At 54.0% G+C, this 17,244-nt stretch overlaps 2 protein-coding genes and 1 long non-coding RNA gene across 3 annotated transcripts; all 3 read right to left on the bottom strand.

Moving 5' to 3' along the window:
* Window positions 1–1,213: 1,213 nt before the first annotated feature.
* LOC142604745 (uncharacterized) lies at window positions 1,214–6,571 on the bottom strand. Its single transcript, XM_075773462.1, has 5 exons — window positions 6,291–6,571; window positions 5,948–6,102; window positions 5,418–5,506; window positions 2,780–2,995; window positions 1,214–2,434 (listed from the first exon to the last, which is right to left on the bottom strand). Exons 1-5 carry the CDS (start codon window positions 6,482–6,484, stop codon window positions 2,267–2,269), a joined length of 822 nt encoding a protein of 273 aa, XP_075629577.1. The 5' UTR covers window positions 6,485–6,571; the 3' UTR covers window positions 1,214–2,266.
* Window positions 6,572–8,640: 2,069 nt separating this feature from the next.
* On the bottom strand, window positions 8,641–10,169 carry LOC142604755 (uncharacterized). The gene is made up of 2 exons (XR_012838593.1): window positions 9,910–10,169; window positions 8,641–9,191 (listed from the first exon to the last, which is right to left on the bottom strand). It is a non-coding gene; the product is annotated as an uncharacterized LOC142604755 (long non-coding RNA).
* Window positions 10,170–11,770: 1,601 nt separating this feature from the next.
* On the bottom strand, window positions 11,771–16,988 carry LOC142604743 (uncharacterized). Its single transcript, XM_075773459.1, has 5 exons — window positions 16,687–16,988; window positions 16,344–16,498; window positions 15,814–15,902; window positions 13,176–13,391; window positions 11,771–12,830 (listed from the first exon to the last, which is right to left on the bottom strand). The coding sequence occupies exons 1-5, from the start codon at window positions 16,878–16,880 to the stop codon at window positions 12,663–12,665; spliced, it is 822 nt and encodes a 273-aa protein (XP_075629574.1). The 5' UTR covers window positions 16,881–16,988; the 3' UTR covers window positions 11,771–12,662.
* Window positions 16,989–17,244: the final 256 nt, after the last annotated feature.

Here is a 17,244-nt window from a genome sequence, read left to right on the forward strand (position 1 = left end):
AGAGTTCTTCATTCACTTGGTCAAGCCGAAACAGAGTTGTTAGGTGAGGCATATCTTCATTCAGGTCAATGTAGTCGATATTATCGGTCAGCTTGGTCTGAGGTTTTTTGGCTCGCAGGAGTAACATTCCCAACCACACAGCTCTGGGTTATTTCTCCTGATTTTAGAGCTAACTTTAAGACTAAGGTCTTTTAACAACTCTAAATCTGCAAAAGAACCAAAGTGAGAAAGGATCTCATGGTGCAGCAGCTCGGGGATGGAGCAGTATGGCAAGTGCACCGGGCTTTCAACTCCCCACAAAGTCCCTCCTCACCAACAGAGCCGTTGCAATCTGCTGTGTGTTTGGTGTCCCTTTCCATCCCTACCGAAGGATTGATTCATCTGTTCTCCAGCACCCTCAGCTGCAGCTACAAACACCAACCCTCATTCAAGATTTCAAGGAGCGTCTGGACGACCCTCATAGTCATACAGTTTAATATTAGGAAGTCCTGCAAGGCGCAGGGAATTGGACTTGATGATCCTTATGGGTCGCTTCAAACTTGAGCTATTCTATGCTTCTATGATTCATTTGCAGGAGACATCAGTTCCTGCAATCTGTCTGCTGAGACCAAGCCCTCTCAGAGTCTCACCTCTGTGTTGGGAGCATGGATACTCCTCAGTGCGCGCTGCGAGGTGGGCACAAGGCCAGAGAGCTGGAGTTTGCTCTCGTGCAGCTGCACGTTCTCCTCGTCCAGGATCTTCACTCTGAGCACGTCAGAAATACAAGGCCCAAGTTATTTTCCTTCCGGCCACACTATGTTTTCAAAGGGGCATCTTCTTCTTCACCCTCAGACTCCTTGGCCTCAGCTGTACGGCAAGGGCTTTGATGGGGAAAGCAGCTAATTACATTCCACAGCAATTAGAAGCCACAGCACTCATGACAGGGGCAGAGTTCAGGCTTTCCTCTGGATTTGTCAGGAGAAACCATAGAATCATAGAATCACAGACTGGTTTGGGTGGGCAGGGACCTCACTGATGGAGAGTGGCTGAGCAACTTAATCTGCCAGTTCCCTCAGGACCCGCGGATGCATCTCATCAGGTCCCATGGACTTGTGCACCTTCAAGTTCCTTAGATATTCTCAAACCCGACCTTCTCCTACAGTGGGCAGATTCTATGATTCCATAGTATTTAAATCTCTCTGAGAGGTAACTTCTAATTTCTAGGTCAACCAAATAATGCTTTTTGGAGCATTTTATTTCTGCCTGCACACATGCCAACTGCCATGTACTCCCACACCCAGAGCTTTTGATCACCGTGACGGGTTCTAGATGCAGCTTGTCCCAACCCCCCGGCAGAAGCTCATTGCCACTGCTGCTCCCGGAGGACACGGGCCCCCCCGCCCCCTCCTGCCCCACAGGAACCACCAGATCCTCTTCATGGCCCCGCAGGAATGGACACTGCACCACCTCGCCTCACCTCACCTCACATCGCCTCTCCCTGGGGAGCGGTGGCAGGCAGGATTTGGCGGGTGCTGCCGGGTTCCAGACGCAAACAGAGGAGCTGAGCCCCGAGCTGGGGCACCCATCACCTGTTGCCGCCTGTATCAGCGGTACCCACACTACCTGGAGGGGAGAAGAGTCCCGCTGCAGTAGGGGGGCACAGCCCAGAGCCATCTGCTCCCCATCGAGGCCGGCACTTCCTCGCTGCAGCATTGGTGTCGAGGCTGCTGCTTCCCTGGAGCCACCTCTGCTGAAGGCTGCCAGAGGCTGCCCTTCTGTCGTGTTGCTCTTCCTTCCTTTCCACTCTCTCCTGTGGTGCTTTGGGGTAAATGGCCTTGAACGTTGTCGATACTCCTGCTGGGTCTCCGTCTGCGCTGCTGCCGCTGCAGGCAGGGAGAGGCAATGGGCACTGGCGTGTCAGAGCTACCCCCTAAGAGCACGTCTGCAGTCAAAAGGGATCCGTTTGGTGCCTTGCCTTTGGGTTAGACTCTTCTTTTGAAGCTGGGATTACGAAGAGGCCCAAGGAACGGCAGCCTCCAGGGGCCTGATGCTTTTCTTGGCTTCCCCGTGGGCTGAGGGGGTGAGCGCCGAGTGCTCTGTCGGAGGCTGAAGTCTGGATTCGGGGCCCCCTTGCCAGTACCCGGTGGAGACAGAGGATGGGGATGGGCTGGGAGCTGGGACTCGGGAAATGAGAGAGGGTCCCAGGTGGAGTCACCCGGGGTAAAGCCTTAAATGCTACACGCGTGCACGCAAGGACTCTTCCCTCCAGGCCAGGCAAATAATGCTATTATTTGGAGCTTTTTATTTCTGCCAGTTGCCGCGCGGTCTCCTCCTGCATGCTCCATGCTCTCTCCAGGTCCCATGTCAGAACTCTAATTGTCTGCATCAGTGGTTCTTTCCAAGAGGTGTCAGTGGTCTTGATCTCTTCTCTTCTGGCTTGAGCGGCTGCCTGTGTCTAAAGCAGAGGGTGCAACTTCAAGAAACAGGAAGAGAAAGGCAATGCCCAGCCCTCTCAAACAAACCTGCTCTTGCTGCCATTTTCATATTTTAACAGCCTACAACGCTATATGGAGGAGGATGAGGAGAAGGCTGCGTATTCTTCAGGCACACGGGTCCCACGACGCACACAGCAGCACTTTGACGCAGCCTTCTGCAGCTCCCCAGCTTCCCCACAGGAAAGCCGAACCCACCGCACTAACAAAGAGAACTAGATGCCCAAGACAAAACACCTAAAAGGCCATGACCGCAGCCACAAGTGAACGCAACGCCGACTACACATACAAATGGTCCGGGAACTGACCTGCAGACGTGGAGTGAGACCACGCATCTCTCTGTCTGCTTCTTGCGCTCGCTGCTCCCACTGTTTTCCATACAGCGCTGTTGTGGCATGACCCTCCTCAGGAGTCGCCAAGCGATGCGGCAGAAGAGCCACCAGCTCTCGCAGCTCCTGATTTCTGGCTTCGAGCTGCAGAGATATTTCGGACTCCAACTCCAGCTGCGCGGAGAGCTCGCACATCTGTACGCGGGGAAAAAACAATCTGCCTTAGGCTCTGTGGGGCCTACAGCCTCTGCGAAACTCCATCAAATGTATGGACCGTGAATATGGCTGTTATCAATCCTCTGCGTTTGCATTTCAACCCAGGGAAAAGCCCCTTGGATGTCTGAACGTAAGCACGCCTTTTGGGCCCTTGCTGACAAGGCCGCTGCAGCTTCCATCCGTCCCTCCCTTCCAAAACGGCAACACGGCAAAGGCCCTCGACTCCTTCTACAGCATCAGAAGGCCCCCGTGCCTGTGAAGATGCTCTTTTGCATTTCATGGCATTCCCTGCATTTCCTTTTGCTTCCATCGCACTCCTGTTCTGCCCCGTTCCTTCTCATACGCACACCCCTGCGCTAATGCCGGGGGCGGGCAGCGTGGCGGGAGGAGACCAGAGGTTCAAGGCCTTCCTTTTAGAGGGAGGGTGAAGCCTGGCTTACGAGACAAAAAGGCAAACCAAAGGTTACTTTCCTTCCCCCCAAACCACCACTACCAGGGAACTAGACGCCATCTTTGTGCAGAGGCCGAGAGAAGAAAAACCGTGCAAAGAAAGCAGCCCGGCCCAGAGACGTTTGGGAGCACGTGGCTTGCGATATCGCACCACCATGGCCACGACCTTTGGATGGTGTCGGAAGAGTCTGGAAAGCGCACAGCTGCTTCGTTCTTCCCCACGCAGGTGCTGCCCCCAACCCACCACTGCTTTGCCCCTCAGCCTCCACACAAGCTCCCTGAAGAGCCGGCTGAGTTTTACAGGGCGAGAGGGGAGGAGGCAGGAGCTAAAAGCACCCTCTGGTCTGGACAACAATTGTTAAGGATGTCGAAGCTCGTAACGTCCTCAGACAAATCTCTCCTGCATTTGTTGCCCGACTATTTTCTTCTCTCCCGGCCCTTGAAGGAAAGGAACAGCTTCCTATATGCTAACGCGTTGACAGACTCGGTATACCTTGGCCTTAGCCTTGTCCAAATCCTCTTGCAGGACGGAGTTTTCTTGCTTCAGGTAATCCCGTTGGCGTGTGCAAGCTTTCAGTGAACCTTCTGCTGTCAACAGCTTTCTGAAAGCATCGGCGAGCTCTCCTTCCAGCTGTGCCACTGTTCTCTAGGGCAACAACGTCAGAGGAGTGTGAAGAAAGAGGTAAGAAGCCAAAATCTCTATTTTCACTGTCAGCTACTCGTTAGTTCATATACCGAGATCACTTTTCTAAGTGCATCGCAAAGCGGATTGTCCACGGGAAGAAGATGGCATCTGCACAGCTGACGATCTCTGCCATCCTTGGCAAGTGAAGACAACTAAAGAAATGTCATCTCTTAAGGAAGATTCCTGTTTCACAGCACGTTCTTCTCAGAAGATGCTGAGACTGTGCCCTGGCGGGGTCATGCTTGTTTCTTAAGATAATGCCAAAACCGAATCGGGTGCCGACGCAAGCGCTGGAGTTGTCCTGCGGCCCTTTCTCCAGCGATCAGAGGCAAGGCTTCCTATAGCCGACTCTGCGTATCAGCCTTTACGCTCTTCTTCTGCTACGCAAACAAAAACCAATGCATGCCTAAGCATTTCTATGTACCTACGTGTCCATAAGCATGCCTCAGGGCTTGCCAGGACCTTCCGCAATTGCCACAAAACCAGGACAAACCAGAACCAAGCTGAGTGATGGACTCCCAGGCACATACCTTGTACCTGGCGACTTTTAGAAGCACCAGATAGCCTTGGGAACTGCTCCCCTTTAAGTCAGTGCTCACCTCCCCTCTTCTCCTACTTTGTCAAAGGCATCACTCACCATTTGTTCCTGGGCGGTCTTGTTCTTCATGTCTTCCAGCTGCTGGCGGAGTAAAAGGTTTTCACTCCGGAGCTGGGCCAGTTCGTTTGCCTGACTCTGGGTCTGACGCTCATGCCCTTTGTTTTCCAGCCTGCTCGCTTTTCTTTCAGCTTGGCTCAGCTTCAGACGGAGTAAAAGGTTTTCCCTCTGGAGCTGGGCCAGTTGTTGCTGCAGCCGTTCCGCCTTGTCGATGGCATATTTTTTCTCTTGCTCTTTCTTCAGGTGTGGAGCACGCCGCTCCTTTGCCTGCCTGTGTACACTGACACCTACTGATGTCCTATGGCTTCCAGTGCTCAGGCGGGAAGGGCAGGGATCCAGCCCCTCCGTTGGTATTTGGGCTCTGACGTCTTCTGCCTGGTCAAAGTTAAAGAACACAAACGGACACAACTTAGGAAACGAGCTCGAAACAGGAGATAGCGGCAGCATTTCATCTAACCAGAAGAGGACTGTCGCCAACGTGACGTCAGATGATCAAAGAGTTTTCAACAACTCTGCATGAGACATTATTCATGGAAAAGTCTGATGTGGCATTAGCGTGCAATATAATCCTATAACAAAGACTCTAAGTTAAAATCTTTGGGTTTACATACCTCTCCACCAAAGCTCTTGATCTCCTGGGTGGCTTCTTCATCTGCTTGCAACTTAGGGAGGGCGGACTCCAAGTATACGGCAAGCTCGTCTATATTAAAACCAGATATTTTTGGAACTAGAGTGAGCGAATACAACTCCTTGATGCCTAGAGCGCTTTCCAAATCGTCATGCTTCCACACACAATCTTAGCACAAACGCAGGCCGCAAAGCCATGAAATCCTAGCGAGCAACCTATCAAAATGCGGATTCAAAATCCATCTATTTTCCTGCTTGGGAATTCGTTTCCCCCAGTGTACGCGCCTTTTCTGTATGCCAGGGAGATCACTCAAAGTGACCCCAAACGAGCCCAAAAGGAATCAGTCTCTTGAGAATTCTGCTTTCCAGGGACAACGTCTGGCAGTGCATTTTTTGCTGGATCATAAGCAACACCACATCAGCATTTCCAAATTTCCTGTCTCCATGGCAGCCTGCCGAAAGGGCAGGCCACAGGCCTTTTCCCCATCACCTCCTCCACGCTGGGGAGTCCTACCTGTGCTCCACGAAGTGGGTGAAAGCAACGTAACTCCAGCAGCTCCTGCCCCGTGGGGAGCGCTGGATGCTGACACCTCTTTTGCTTGGCCTGGAGCAGCTTCTCCCTCGCTTTCCTGCTCCCAGGGGTCCACTGGCCATGCATCAGGACTGTGCCTGGAAAGACAGAAAGCACATCCAGTTGTACACCCTGCTTGTGGCAGTGATAACGGCCCCTTCCTATTCCGCCTTTCCATATTGACCTCCCTTGAGAACGAGCACCCACAGGCACAAAGCTAAGCCCTGGGGGAGGAAAAAAGCCCAGGAGTCTCCCAAAGAGCACCCGCCTGCTGGGGCCCCCTTACCTGTCGTCCCTGTCCTGGCACTTCCTGTCGCGCTGCTTCACCAGTGGCTGCACTGGGGACAAGTCGCTGGTGGCGGCTTCCTGGCGCAGCTCGTCCAGGCCCTCCGGCTGCAGCTCATTGCCACCACTGCTCCCTGAGGACACGGGCCCCACCCGCGCCCTCCTGCCCCGCAGAAACCGCCAGATCCGCTTCATGTCCCAGCAGGAATGGACACCACTGCCTCGCCTCACCTCACCTCTCCCCGGGGAGTGGTGACAGGCAGGAGCTGGCGGGCGCTGCCGGGTGCCGGCCACAAACACAGGAGCTGAACCCCGAGGAGCGGCAGGGCACGGGCAGGTGCCTACGGGCTGACCAGCACCGGCACCACTGGCACCAGCAGCACCAACTTCACCAACTCCACCAACAGCACTGGCACCACCAGCACCAGCAGTACCAGCACCACCAGCACCGGCACAGCACCGGCACAGCACCAGCAGTACTTGCACCAGCAGTACCCCCGGCACAGCACCTGCAGCACCAGCAGCACCAGCAGGTACTGTGTGTGCAGGGCCTGTGCCAGTACCCCAGGTCCAGTGAATGTGTACGCTGATGTCATGAACGGCTCCGTGACATCATAAGGCGCTGGTGGCTGGGTGGGGCCAGGGGAAGAGGTCGGGGGGCAGAGGGGCGCGTGCTCAGAACCTCTCTGCCACACACAGGCCATGTGGCCAAGGGAAACAGCCCCAGCGCACTGTGTCCAGGGGCACAGGGGTGCCCAAGGCCACCTCTCTGAGGCTCCCACCTCCCTGCACGCTCTGCGGACCCACTGTTCTCCTCTCCCAGCACCTCCGCAGCGCTCGCCTGCGTGGGAGATGGATGGGCTCGGCCGAGCAGGCTCTCGCCAGCAAGGCTGCCTGGAAGCACAAGAGACGGTGGCTGGACACCCCCATCTGCCTTTTTGTGCTTCCTGGGCTCCCGGCGTGAGTTCTGGGGCACCCTGGACCCCTTGGTGTGCCTCTCTTCGCATCCCTGGAGCCCTGAGTGTCCCTCTGAGGGCACCCCAAGCCCCTGGTGTCCATTCTGGGACGCCCCTACACCTTGGTTTGCTGTCTGGTGTTCCCAGTCCCCCCGAGCGTGCCTTTCGGTGTGCCTGGGACCACTGCGTGTGCCTCTGGGGTCTCCCCGCACCCCTCAATGTGCCTTCCAGGGTGCACGGCATCTCTGCATGTGCCTTTCGGTGCACCCAAAATCCCTCGGTGTGCCCTTTGGTGCACCCTGGAGCCCTCTGTCTGCCTCAGGCCCCTCAGTGTACATTTTGGGCTGCTCCGAGACCCTTGGTCAGCCTGTCGGGTTCCCCTGCGCTTGTCGATTTGCCTTTTGGTGCTCCCACGACCCGTGCCTGTGCCTGTCGGGGTGCCCCCGTCCCCTTAGGGTGACTGTCGCTCTTCTCCAGTGCAATTGGTGTGCGACTCAGGAGGCCCAGAGGCCCTAAGGATGCCTTTCTGAGCACCCCAGTGCCCCTTGGTCTGCATTTCAGGCCACCCCAACTCCTTGGCCTGCCTTTGGCTGCAGGCTTGGCAGTGGAGCAGGAGAGAAAAGAATCACAGGATGGTTTGGGTTGGAAGGGATGTTTAAAGCTCGTCTAGTCCAAGCCCCCTGCCGTGAGCAGGGACATCCTCAGCTAGATCAGGTCGCTCAGATCCCCACACAACTGGACCTCGAATGTTCCCAGGGATGGGGCATCTACCACCTTGCTGGGCAACCTGTACCAGTGCCTCACCCCCCTCAGCATAAAAGGTTTCTCCGTTATATCTAGTCTAAATCTACCTTTGTTAATATAACAAAAAAGGTAGCTTTTAGTCTAAAAAAATTGTCCTATTGCTACAGGCCCTGCTAAAAAGTTTGTCCCCATCTTTCTTATCAGCCCCCTTTAATTCCCCCCAGCACCTTCTCCAGGCTGAACACCCCCAACTTGCTCAGCCTGTCTTCATAGCAGAGGTGCTCCAGCCCTCTGAGCGTTTCTGTGGCCCTCCGGGCACACTCCAATGCCCTCCAGATTGATTTTTGAGGACTTCTATCCTTCCTGCTCTGAGCACTCAGATTTCTTTGGTTCCCCCTCCTGCAAACTGTGATTCCTAGTCATCCCATGTCCTCCTGAGGATGCACAGATCTCTTCCATTCTCACTCACGTGCACTCAGATCCCTTCTCTCCCCCACAGCTCACACTCTCATCCCTTCTGATCCACCTTGTTTCATTCTCTGGATGTTCAGATCCCCTCCTTTCTTCTCCACACACGCTCCTATTCCATTTCCCTTGTCCCCTCCCTCTCAGCGGGCACGTGGCAGGGACCGGTCGGGGTCAGACGGTACAGAAGGGAACTTTTCTGAGTTTATTCGCAAAGCTTGCAGTTTTTGACTGGACAAGGAATTTGGGTTCAGGGGGAGATAAGCTTCACCCTAGCCCTCCTCCGCTTCACTGAATTGATCTACAAATTCCAGTCTCCAGGTGGATCTGAGATGATGCACACAGACAGCTGCAGTTAGGGAAGTTAAAACAAAAGCTGTTGAATAATTTCACTGAAATATATCCCAGAAATCACCAGGTCAGTCCATTTGGCAATTCTTGCCCTGCAGTCCTTGCCATCCCATGGCAACAGGAGCCCAAAACCTTGCAGTCCAGCTAATATTTTACAAACATATTTCCCCGTTTAGAAGTTCTCGGAGCTGATGCTCTGACTCTCCTCTTGCAGCTGGGAGGCTGTGGTGTCTCCAGGCGAAGCTACATTTAGGTACCCGATCTCAGAAGGTTGAGAGGGGGATAAGCAAAAGGATGAGTCTTGGCTTTCGGCTTCTCCTTCAGGCTTCGTGTCTTGCGTGGCCTTCAGGATGCTCAGAGAGTCTGGCGGTTCTCGCGATGGGAAACTGAAAACAAATTTCCTCTCTTAAGTCATTCTGCAAACTCATCTGACCCTCGGCCACCTGCACGGCCCCAACGCTCCTCCCAACGTCTCTGCGAGGCAGTGCAGGGCCATGGTCAATGCCTTTCGCTTGGACTAAGGCTTCGACGCTCTTCCTCCAGGCAAGTAGCTGATGGCCCTCGTCTACCTCAGAACGTTCTCTGACTTGCAACAGACTATCCGTCACCCTCCATAGCACCCAGAGGCTGCGAGCAAACCCACTGCGCTGGGTCTCCAGCAAGCAAAGACCACATCTGCAGAGTCTGTCTGCCTCCCGCTTGCCCGTTTTGGCACAGATCGTGCTGCTCCTGGCTACGCAGGTGGAGAAATAGCTCAGGCTCCCTCCTGCCCCATAGCCTGGGACGTGGGTCACAGCTCCGGGCAGCAGTGGTCCTCTAAGCCTCATAACCTCTGGTGTAAAGACACTCGTCCAAAACCGCTGGGCACCAGGCTGATTTCTAAATCCCACAGCGTTCCACAAGAGATTTTGAAAAATTTACTTCTCCATCCCCTTAGTTTCATGGAGTCGTTTTAATACCATTGTCTCTATAATTTGACCAAAAAAAAAAAAAAAAAGAGACCCTTGGAGGTGAAAGCACAGGGTGGAGCAGCCAGAATGCTCAACTTCTCCCTCACCACACGCAGAGAGGCATTCCCTGCCTCCTCCTCTTACCCCACAGTACCTGATACGGGGAGATGGCAACACCTTACTCTGGCGTTCAGAGAAGTTAACACTCTTCGAGTCCTGGAAGGAGGAACAGAGATTTTCAAAGGAGGACATGCTTGTCAGACCCCAAATTTCAACATACAACCTTGGTATTCAAAGTCACCCCAGTTCTCCCCGTGAACTCCAGCCCCACAGAGGTACCAACCATAGATTTGTCCTTTGGGTCTGAATTTAAACTTACCCCCCCCCCCAACCCCCCAAAACCCCTAACTAGCACAGGTGAAAGAAACAGAAAGAAATAAGCCACAGTGGAACACACAAACAGCTCTTTCTGTCAGGCCCCAAACAGCACTTTCGTCCTTAACAGCTCATTTCCAACCAAATTGTGTTCCCTCCAAATTTCAAAATGTACCAATAAGCTTCCAAATCCACGTGGTTTTTTTGAAGAGTTGTTGAAACATCATCTTTGACTTTCCTGGATTTTTTTCTCCATTTCTCCCCCCAGAGTTCTTCATTCACTTGGTCAAGCCGAAACAGAGTTGTTAGGTGAGGCATATCTTCATTCAGGTCAATGTAGTCGATATTATCGGTCAGCTTGGTCTGAGGTTTTTTGGCTCGCAGGAGTAACATTGCCAACCACACAGCTCTGGGTTATTTCTCCTGATTTTAGAGCTAACTTTAAGACTAAGGTCTTTTAACAACTCTAAATCTGCAAAAGAACCAAAGTGAGAAAGGATCTCATGGTGCAGCAGCTCGGGGATGGAGCAGTATGGCAAGTGCACCGGGCTTTCAACTCCCCACAAAGTCCCTCCTCACCGACAGAGCCGTTGCAATCTGCTGTGTGTTTGGTGTCCCTTTCCATCCCTACCGAAGGATTGATTCATCTGTTCTCCAGCACCCTCAGCTGCAGCTACAAACACCAACCCTCATTCAAGATTTCAAGGAGCGTCTGGACGACCCTCATAGTCATACAGTTTAATATTAGGAAGTCCTGCAAGGCGCAGGGAATTGGACTTGATGATCCTTATGGGTCGCTTCAAACTTGAGCTATTCTATGCTTCTATGATTCATTTGCAGGAGACATCAGTTCCTGCAATCTGTCTGCTGAGACCAAGCCCTCTCAGAGTCTCACCTCTGTGTTGGGAGCATGGATACTCCTCAGTGCGCGCTGCGAGGTGGGCACGAGGCCAGAGAGCTGGAGTTTGCTCTCGTGCAGCTGCACGTTCTCCTCGTCCAGGATCTTCACTCTGAGCACGTCAGAAATACAAGGCCCAAGTTATTTTCCTTCCGGCCACACTATGTTTTCAAAGGGGCATCTTCTTCTTCACCCTCAGACTCCTTGGCCTCAGCTGTACGGCAAGGGCTTTGATGGGGAAAGCAGCTAATTACATTCCACAGCAATTAGAAGCCACAGCACTACTGACAGGGGCAGAGTTCAGGCTTTCCTCTGGATTTGTCAGGAGAAACCATAGAATCATAGAATCACAGAATGGTTTGGGTGGGCAGGGACCTCACTGATGGAGAGTGGCTGAGCAACTTAATCTGCCAGTTCCCTCAGGACCCGCGGATGCATCTCATCAGGTCCCATGGACTTGTGCACCTTCAGGTTCCTTAGATATTCTCAAACCCGATCTTCTCCTACAGTGGGCAGATTCTATGATTCCATAGTATTTAAATCTCTTTGAGAGGTAACTTCTAATTTCTAGGTCAACCAAATAATGCTTTTTGGAGCATTTTATTTCTGCCTGCACACATGCCAACTGCCATGTACTCCCACACCCAGAGCTTTTGATCACCGTGACGGGTTCTAGATGCAGCTTGTCCCAACCCCCCGGCAGAAGCTCATTGCCACTGCTGCTCCCGGAGGACACGGGCCGCCCCGCCCCCTCCTGCCCCACAGGAACCGCCAGATCCTCTTCATGGCCCCGCAGGAATGGACACTGCACCACCTCGCCTCACCTCACCTCACATCGCCTCTCCCTGGGGAGCGGTGGCAGGCAGGATTTGGCGGGTGCTGCCGGGTTCCAGACGCAAACAGAGGAGCTGAGCCCCGAGCTGGGGCACCCATCACCTGTTGCCGCCTGTATCAGCGGTACCCACCCTACCTGGAGGGGAGAAGAGTCCCGCTGCAGTAGGGGGGCACAGCCCAGAGCCATCTGCTCCCCATCGAGGCCGGCACTTCCTCGCTGCAGCATTGGTGTCGAGGCTGCTGCTTCCCTGGAGCCACCTCTGCTGAAGGCTGCCAGAGGCTGCCCTTCTGTCGTGTTGCTCTTCCTTCCTTTCCACTCTCTCCTGTGGTGCTTTGGGGTAAATGGCCTTGAACGTTGTCGATACTCCTGCTGGGTCTCCGTCTGCGCTGCTGCCGCTGCAGGCAGGGAGAGGCAATGGGCACTGGCGTGTCAGAGCTACCCCCTAAGAGCACGTCTGCAGTCAAAAGGGATCCGTTTGGTGCCTTGCCTTTGGGTTAGACTCTTCTTTTGAAGCTGGGATTACGAAGAGGCCCAAGGAACGGCAGCCTCCAGGGGCCTGATGCTTTTCTTGGCTTCCCCGTGGGCTGAGGGGGTGAGCGCCGAGTGCTCTGTCGGAGGCTGAAGTCTGGATTCGGGGCCCCCTTGCCAGTACCCGGTGGAGACAGAGGATGGGGATGGGCTGGGAGCTGGGACTCGGGAAATGAGAGAGGGTCCCAGGTGGAGTCACCCGGGGTAAAGCCTTAAATGCTACACGCGTGCACGCAAGGACTCTTCCCTCCAGGCCAGGCAAATAATGCTATTATTTGGAGCTTTTTATTTCTGCCAGTTGCCGCGCGGTCTCCTCCTGCATGCTCCATGCTCTCTCCAGGTCCCATTTCAGAACTCTAATTGTCTGCATCAGTGGTTCTTTCCAAGAGGTGTCAGTGGTCTTGATCTCTTCTCTTCTGGCTTGAGCGGCTGCCTGTGTCTAAAGCAGAGGGTGCAACTTCAAGAAACAGGAAGAGAAAGACAATGCCCAGCCCTCTCAAACAAACCTGCTCTTGCTGCCATTTTCATATTTTAACAGCCTACAACGCTATATGGAGGAGGATGAGGAGAAGGCTGCGTATTCTTCAGGCACACGGGTCCCACGACGCACACAGCAGCACTTTGACGCAGCCTTCTGCAGCTCCCCAGCTTCCCCACAGGAAAGCCGAACCCACCGCACTAACAAAGAGAACTAGATGCCCAAGACAAAACACCTAAAAGGCCATGACCGCAGCCACAAGTGAACGCAACGCCGACTACACATACAAATGGTCCGGGAACTGACCTGCAGACGTGGAGTGAGACCACGCATCTCTCTGTCTGCTTCTTGCGCTCGCTGCTCCCACTGTTTTCCATACAGCGCTGTTGTGGCATGACCCTCCTCAGGAGTCGCCAAGCGATGCGGCAGAAGAGCCACCAGCTCTCGCAGCTCCTGATTTCTGGCTTCGAGCTGCAGAGATATTTCGGACTCCAACTCCAGCTGCGCGGAGAGCTCGCACATCTGTACGCGGGGAAAAAACAATCTGCCTTAGGCTCTGTGGGGCCTACAGCCTCTGCGAAACTCCATCAAATGTATGGACCGTGATCATGGCTGTTATCAATCCTCTGCGTTTGCATTTCAACCCAGGGAAAAGCCCCTTGGATGTCTGAACGTAAGCACGCCTTTTGGGCCCTTGCTGACAAGGCCGCTGCAGCTTCCATCCGTCCCTCCCTTCCAAAACGGCAACACGGCAAAGGCCCTCGACTCCTTCTACAGCATCAGAAGGCCCCCGTGCCTGTGAAGATGCTCTTTTGCATTTCATGGCATTCCCTGCATTTCCTTTTGCTTCCATCGCACTCCTGTTCTGCCCCGTTCCTTCTCATACGCACACCCCTGCGCTAATGCCGGGGGCGGGCAGCGTGGCGGGAGGAGACCAGAGGTTCAAGGCCTTCCTTTTAGAGGGAGGGTGAAGCCTGGCTTACGAGACAAAAAGGCAAACCAAAGGTTACTTTCCTTCCCCCCAAACCACCACTACCAGGGAACTAGACGCCATCTTTGTGCAGAGGCCGAGAGAAGAAAAACCGTGCAAAGAAAGCAGCCCGGCCCAGAGACGTTTGGGAGCGCGTGGCTTGCGATATCGCACCACCATGGCCACGACCTTTGGATGGTGTCGGAAGAGTCTGGAAAGCGCACAGCTGCTTCGTTCTTCCCCACGCAGGTGCTGCCCCCAACCCACCACTGCTTTGCCCCTCAGCCTCCACACAAGCTCCCTGAAGAGCCGGCTGAGTTTTACAGGGCGAGAGGGGAGGAGGCAGGAGCTAAAAGCACCCTCTGGTCTGGACAACAATTGTTAAGGATGTCGAAGCTCGTAACGTCCTCAGACAAATCTCTCCTGCATTTGTTGCCCGACTATTTTCTTCTCTCCCGGCCCTTGAAGGAAAGGAACAGCTTCCTATATGCTAACACGTTGACAGACTCGGTATACCTTGGCCTTAGCCTTGTCCAAGTCCTCTTGCAGGACGGAGTTTTCTTGCTTCAGGTAATCCCGTTGGCGTGTGCAAGCTTTCAGTGAACCTTCTGCTGTCAACAGCTTTCTGAAAGCATCGGCGAGCTCTCCTTCCAGCTGTGCCACTGTTCTCTAGGGCAACAACGTCAGAGGAGTGTGAAGAAAGAGGTAAGAAGCCAAAATCTCTATTTTCACTGTCAGCTACTCGATAGTTCATATACCGAGATCACTTTTCTAAGTGCATCGCAAAGCGGATTGTCCACGGGAAGAAGATGGCATCTGCACAGCTGACGATCTCTGCCATCCTTGGCAAGTGAAGACAACTAAAGAAATGTCATCTCTTAAGGAAGATTCCTGTTTCACAGCACGTTCTTCTCAGAAGATGCTGAGACTGTGCCCTGGCGGGGTCGTGCTTGTTTCTTAAGATAATGCCAAAACCGAATCGGGTGCCGACGCAAGCGCTGGAGTTGTCCTGCGGCCCTTTCTCCAGCGATCAGAGGCAAGGCTTCCTATAGCTGACTCTGCGTATCAGCCTTTACGCTCTTCTTCTGCTACGCAAACAAAAACCAATGCATGCCTAAGCATTTCTATGTACCTACGTGTCCATAAGCATGCCTCAGGGCTTGCCAGGACCTTCCGCAATTGCCACAAAACCAGGACAAACCAGAACCAAGCTGAGTGATGGACTCCCAGGCACATACCTTGTACCTGGCGACTTTTAGAAGCACCAGATAGCCTTGGGAACTGCTCCCCTTTAAGTCAGTGCTCACCTCCCCTCTTCTCCTACTTTGTCAAAGGCATCACTCACCATTTGTTCCTGGGCGGTCTTGTTCTTCATGTCTTCCAGCTGCTGGCGGAGTAAAAGGTTTTCACTCCGGAGCTGGGCCAGTTCGTTTGCCTGACTCTGGGTCTGACGCTCATGCCCTTTGTTTTCCAGCCTGCTCGCTTTTCTTTCAGCTTGGCTCAGCTTCAGACGGAGTAAAAGGTTTTCCCTCTGGAGCTGGGCCAGTTGTTGCTGCAGCCGTTCTGCCTTGTCGATGGCATATTTTTTCTCTTGCTCTTTCTTCAGGTGTGGAGCACGCCGCTCCTTTGCCTGCCTGTGTACACTGACACCTACTGATGTCCTATGGCTTCCAGTGCTCAGGCGGGAAGGGCAGGGATCCAGCCCCTCCGTTGGTATTTGGGCTCTGACGTCTTCTGCCTGGTCAAAGTTAAAGAACACAAACGGACACAACTTAGGAAACGAGCTCGAAACAGGAGATAGCGGCAGCATTTCATCTAACCAGAAGAGGACTGTCGCCAACGTGACGTCAGATGATCAAAGAGTTTTCAACAACTCTGCATGAGACATTATTCATGGAAAAGTCTGATGTGGCATTAGCGTGCAATATAATCCGATAACAAAGACTCTAAGTTAAAATCTTTGGGTTTACATACCTCTCCACCAAAGCTCTTGATCTCCTCGGTGGCTTCTTCATCTGCTTGCAACTTAGGGAGGGCGGACTCCAAGTATACGGCAAGCTCGTCTATATTAAAACCAGATATTTTTGGAACTAGAGTGAGCGAATACAACTCCTTGATGCCTAGAGCGCTTTCCAAATCGTCATGCTTCCACACACAATCTTAGCACAAACGCAGGCCGCAAAGCCATGAAATCCTAGCGAGCAACCTATCAAAATGCGGATTCAAAATCCATCTATTTTCCTGCTTGGGAATTCGTTTCCCCCAGTGTACGCGCCTTTTCTGTATGCCAGGGAGATCACTCAAAGTGACCCCAAACGAGCCCAAAAGGAATCAGTCTCTTGAGAATTCTGCTTTCCAGGGACAACGTCTGGCAGTGCATTTTTTGCTGGATCATAAGCAACACCACATCAGCATTTCCAAATTTCCTGTCTCCATGGCAGCCTGCCGAAAGGGCAGGCCACAGGCCTTTTCCCCATCACCTCCTCCACGCTGGGGAGTCCTACCTGTGCTCCACCAAGTGGGTGAAAGCAACGTAACTCCAGCAGCTCCTGCCCCGTGGGGAGCGCTGGATGCTGACACCTCTTTTGCTTGGCCTGGAGCAGCTTCTCCCTCGCTTTCCTGCTCCCAGGGGTCCACTGGCCATGCATCAGGACTGTGCCTGGAAAGACAGAAAGCACATCCAGTTGTACACCCTGCTTGTGGCAGTGATAACGGCCCCTTCCTATTCCGCCTTTCCATATTGACCTCCCTTGAGAACGAGCACCCACAGGCACAAAGCTAAGCCCTGGGGGAGGAAAAAAGCCCAGGAGTCTCCCAAAGAGCACCCGCCTGCTGGGGCCCCCTTACCTGTCGTCCCTGTCCTGGCACTTCCTGTCGCGCTGCTTCACCAGTGGCTGCACTGGGGACAAGTCGCTGGTGGCGGCTTCCTGGCGCAGCTCGTCCAGGCCCTCCGGCTGCAGCTCATTGCCACCACTGCTCCCTGAGGACACGGGCCCCACCCGCGCCCTCCTGCCCCGCAGAAACCGCCAGATCCGCTTCATGTCCCAGCAGGAATGGACACCACTGCCTCGCCTCACCTCACCTCTCCCCGGGGAGTGGTGACAGGCAGGAGCTGGCGGGCGCTGCCGGGTGCCGGCCACAAACACAGGAGCTGAACCCCGAGGAGCGGCAGGGCACGGGCAGGTGCCTACGGGCTGACCAGCACCGGCACCACTGGCACCAGCAGCACCAACTTCACCAACTCCACCAACAGCACTGGCACCACCAGCACCAGCAGTACCAGCACCACCAGCACCGGCACAGCACCGGCACAGCACCAGCAGTACTAGCACCAGCAGTACCCCCGGCACAGCACCTGCAGCACCAGCAGCACCAGCAGGTACTGTGTGTGCAGGGCCTGTGCCA

The sequence above is a fragment of the Balearica regulorum genome, chromosome 21 (assembly GCF_011004875.1).
Source record: "Balearica regulorum gibbericeps isolate bBalReg1 chromosome 21, bBalReg1.pri, whole genome shotgun sequence".
NCBI lineage: Eukaryota > Metazoa > Chordata > Aves > Gruiformes > Gruidae > Balearica > Balearica regulorum.

What these genes read in the sequence shown, in the direction of transcription:
- LOC142604743 (XM_075773459.1), bottom strand. Translation starts at nt 16,880, where the DNA reads ATGAAGCGGATCTGGCGGTTTCTGCGGGGCAGGAGGGCGCGGGTGGGG. An exon ending in TGCCAGGACAGGGACGACAG is followed by an intron (nt 16,499 to 16,686) that starts GTAAGGGGGCCC and finishes CTGTCTTTCCAG; the next exon opens with GCACAGTCCTGATGCATGGC. An exon ending in TCAAGAGCTTTGGTGGAGAG is followed by an intron (nt 13,392 to 15,813) that starts GTATGTAAACCC and finishes CCCCGCGTACAG; the next exon opens with ATGTGCGAGCTCTCCGCGCA.
- LOC142604745 (XM_075773462.1), bottom strand. Translation starts at nt 6,484, where the DNA reads ATGAAGCGGATCTGGCGGTTTCTGCGGGGCAGGAGGGCGCGGGTGGGG. An exon ending in ACCCACTTCGTGGAGCACAG is followed by an intron (nt 5,507 to 5,947) that starts GTAGGACTCCCC and finishes GTTTTAATATAG; the next exon opens with ACGAGCTTGCCGTATACTTG. An exon ending in GTCTCACTCCACGTCTGCAG is followed by an intron (nt 2,435 to 2,779) that starts GTCAGTTCCCGG and finishes CCTCTGCTTTAG; the next exon opens with ACACAGGCAGCCGCTCAAGC.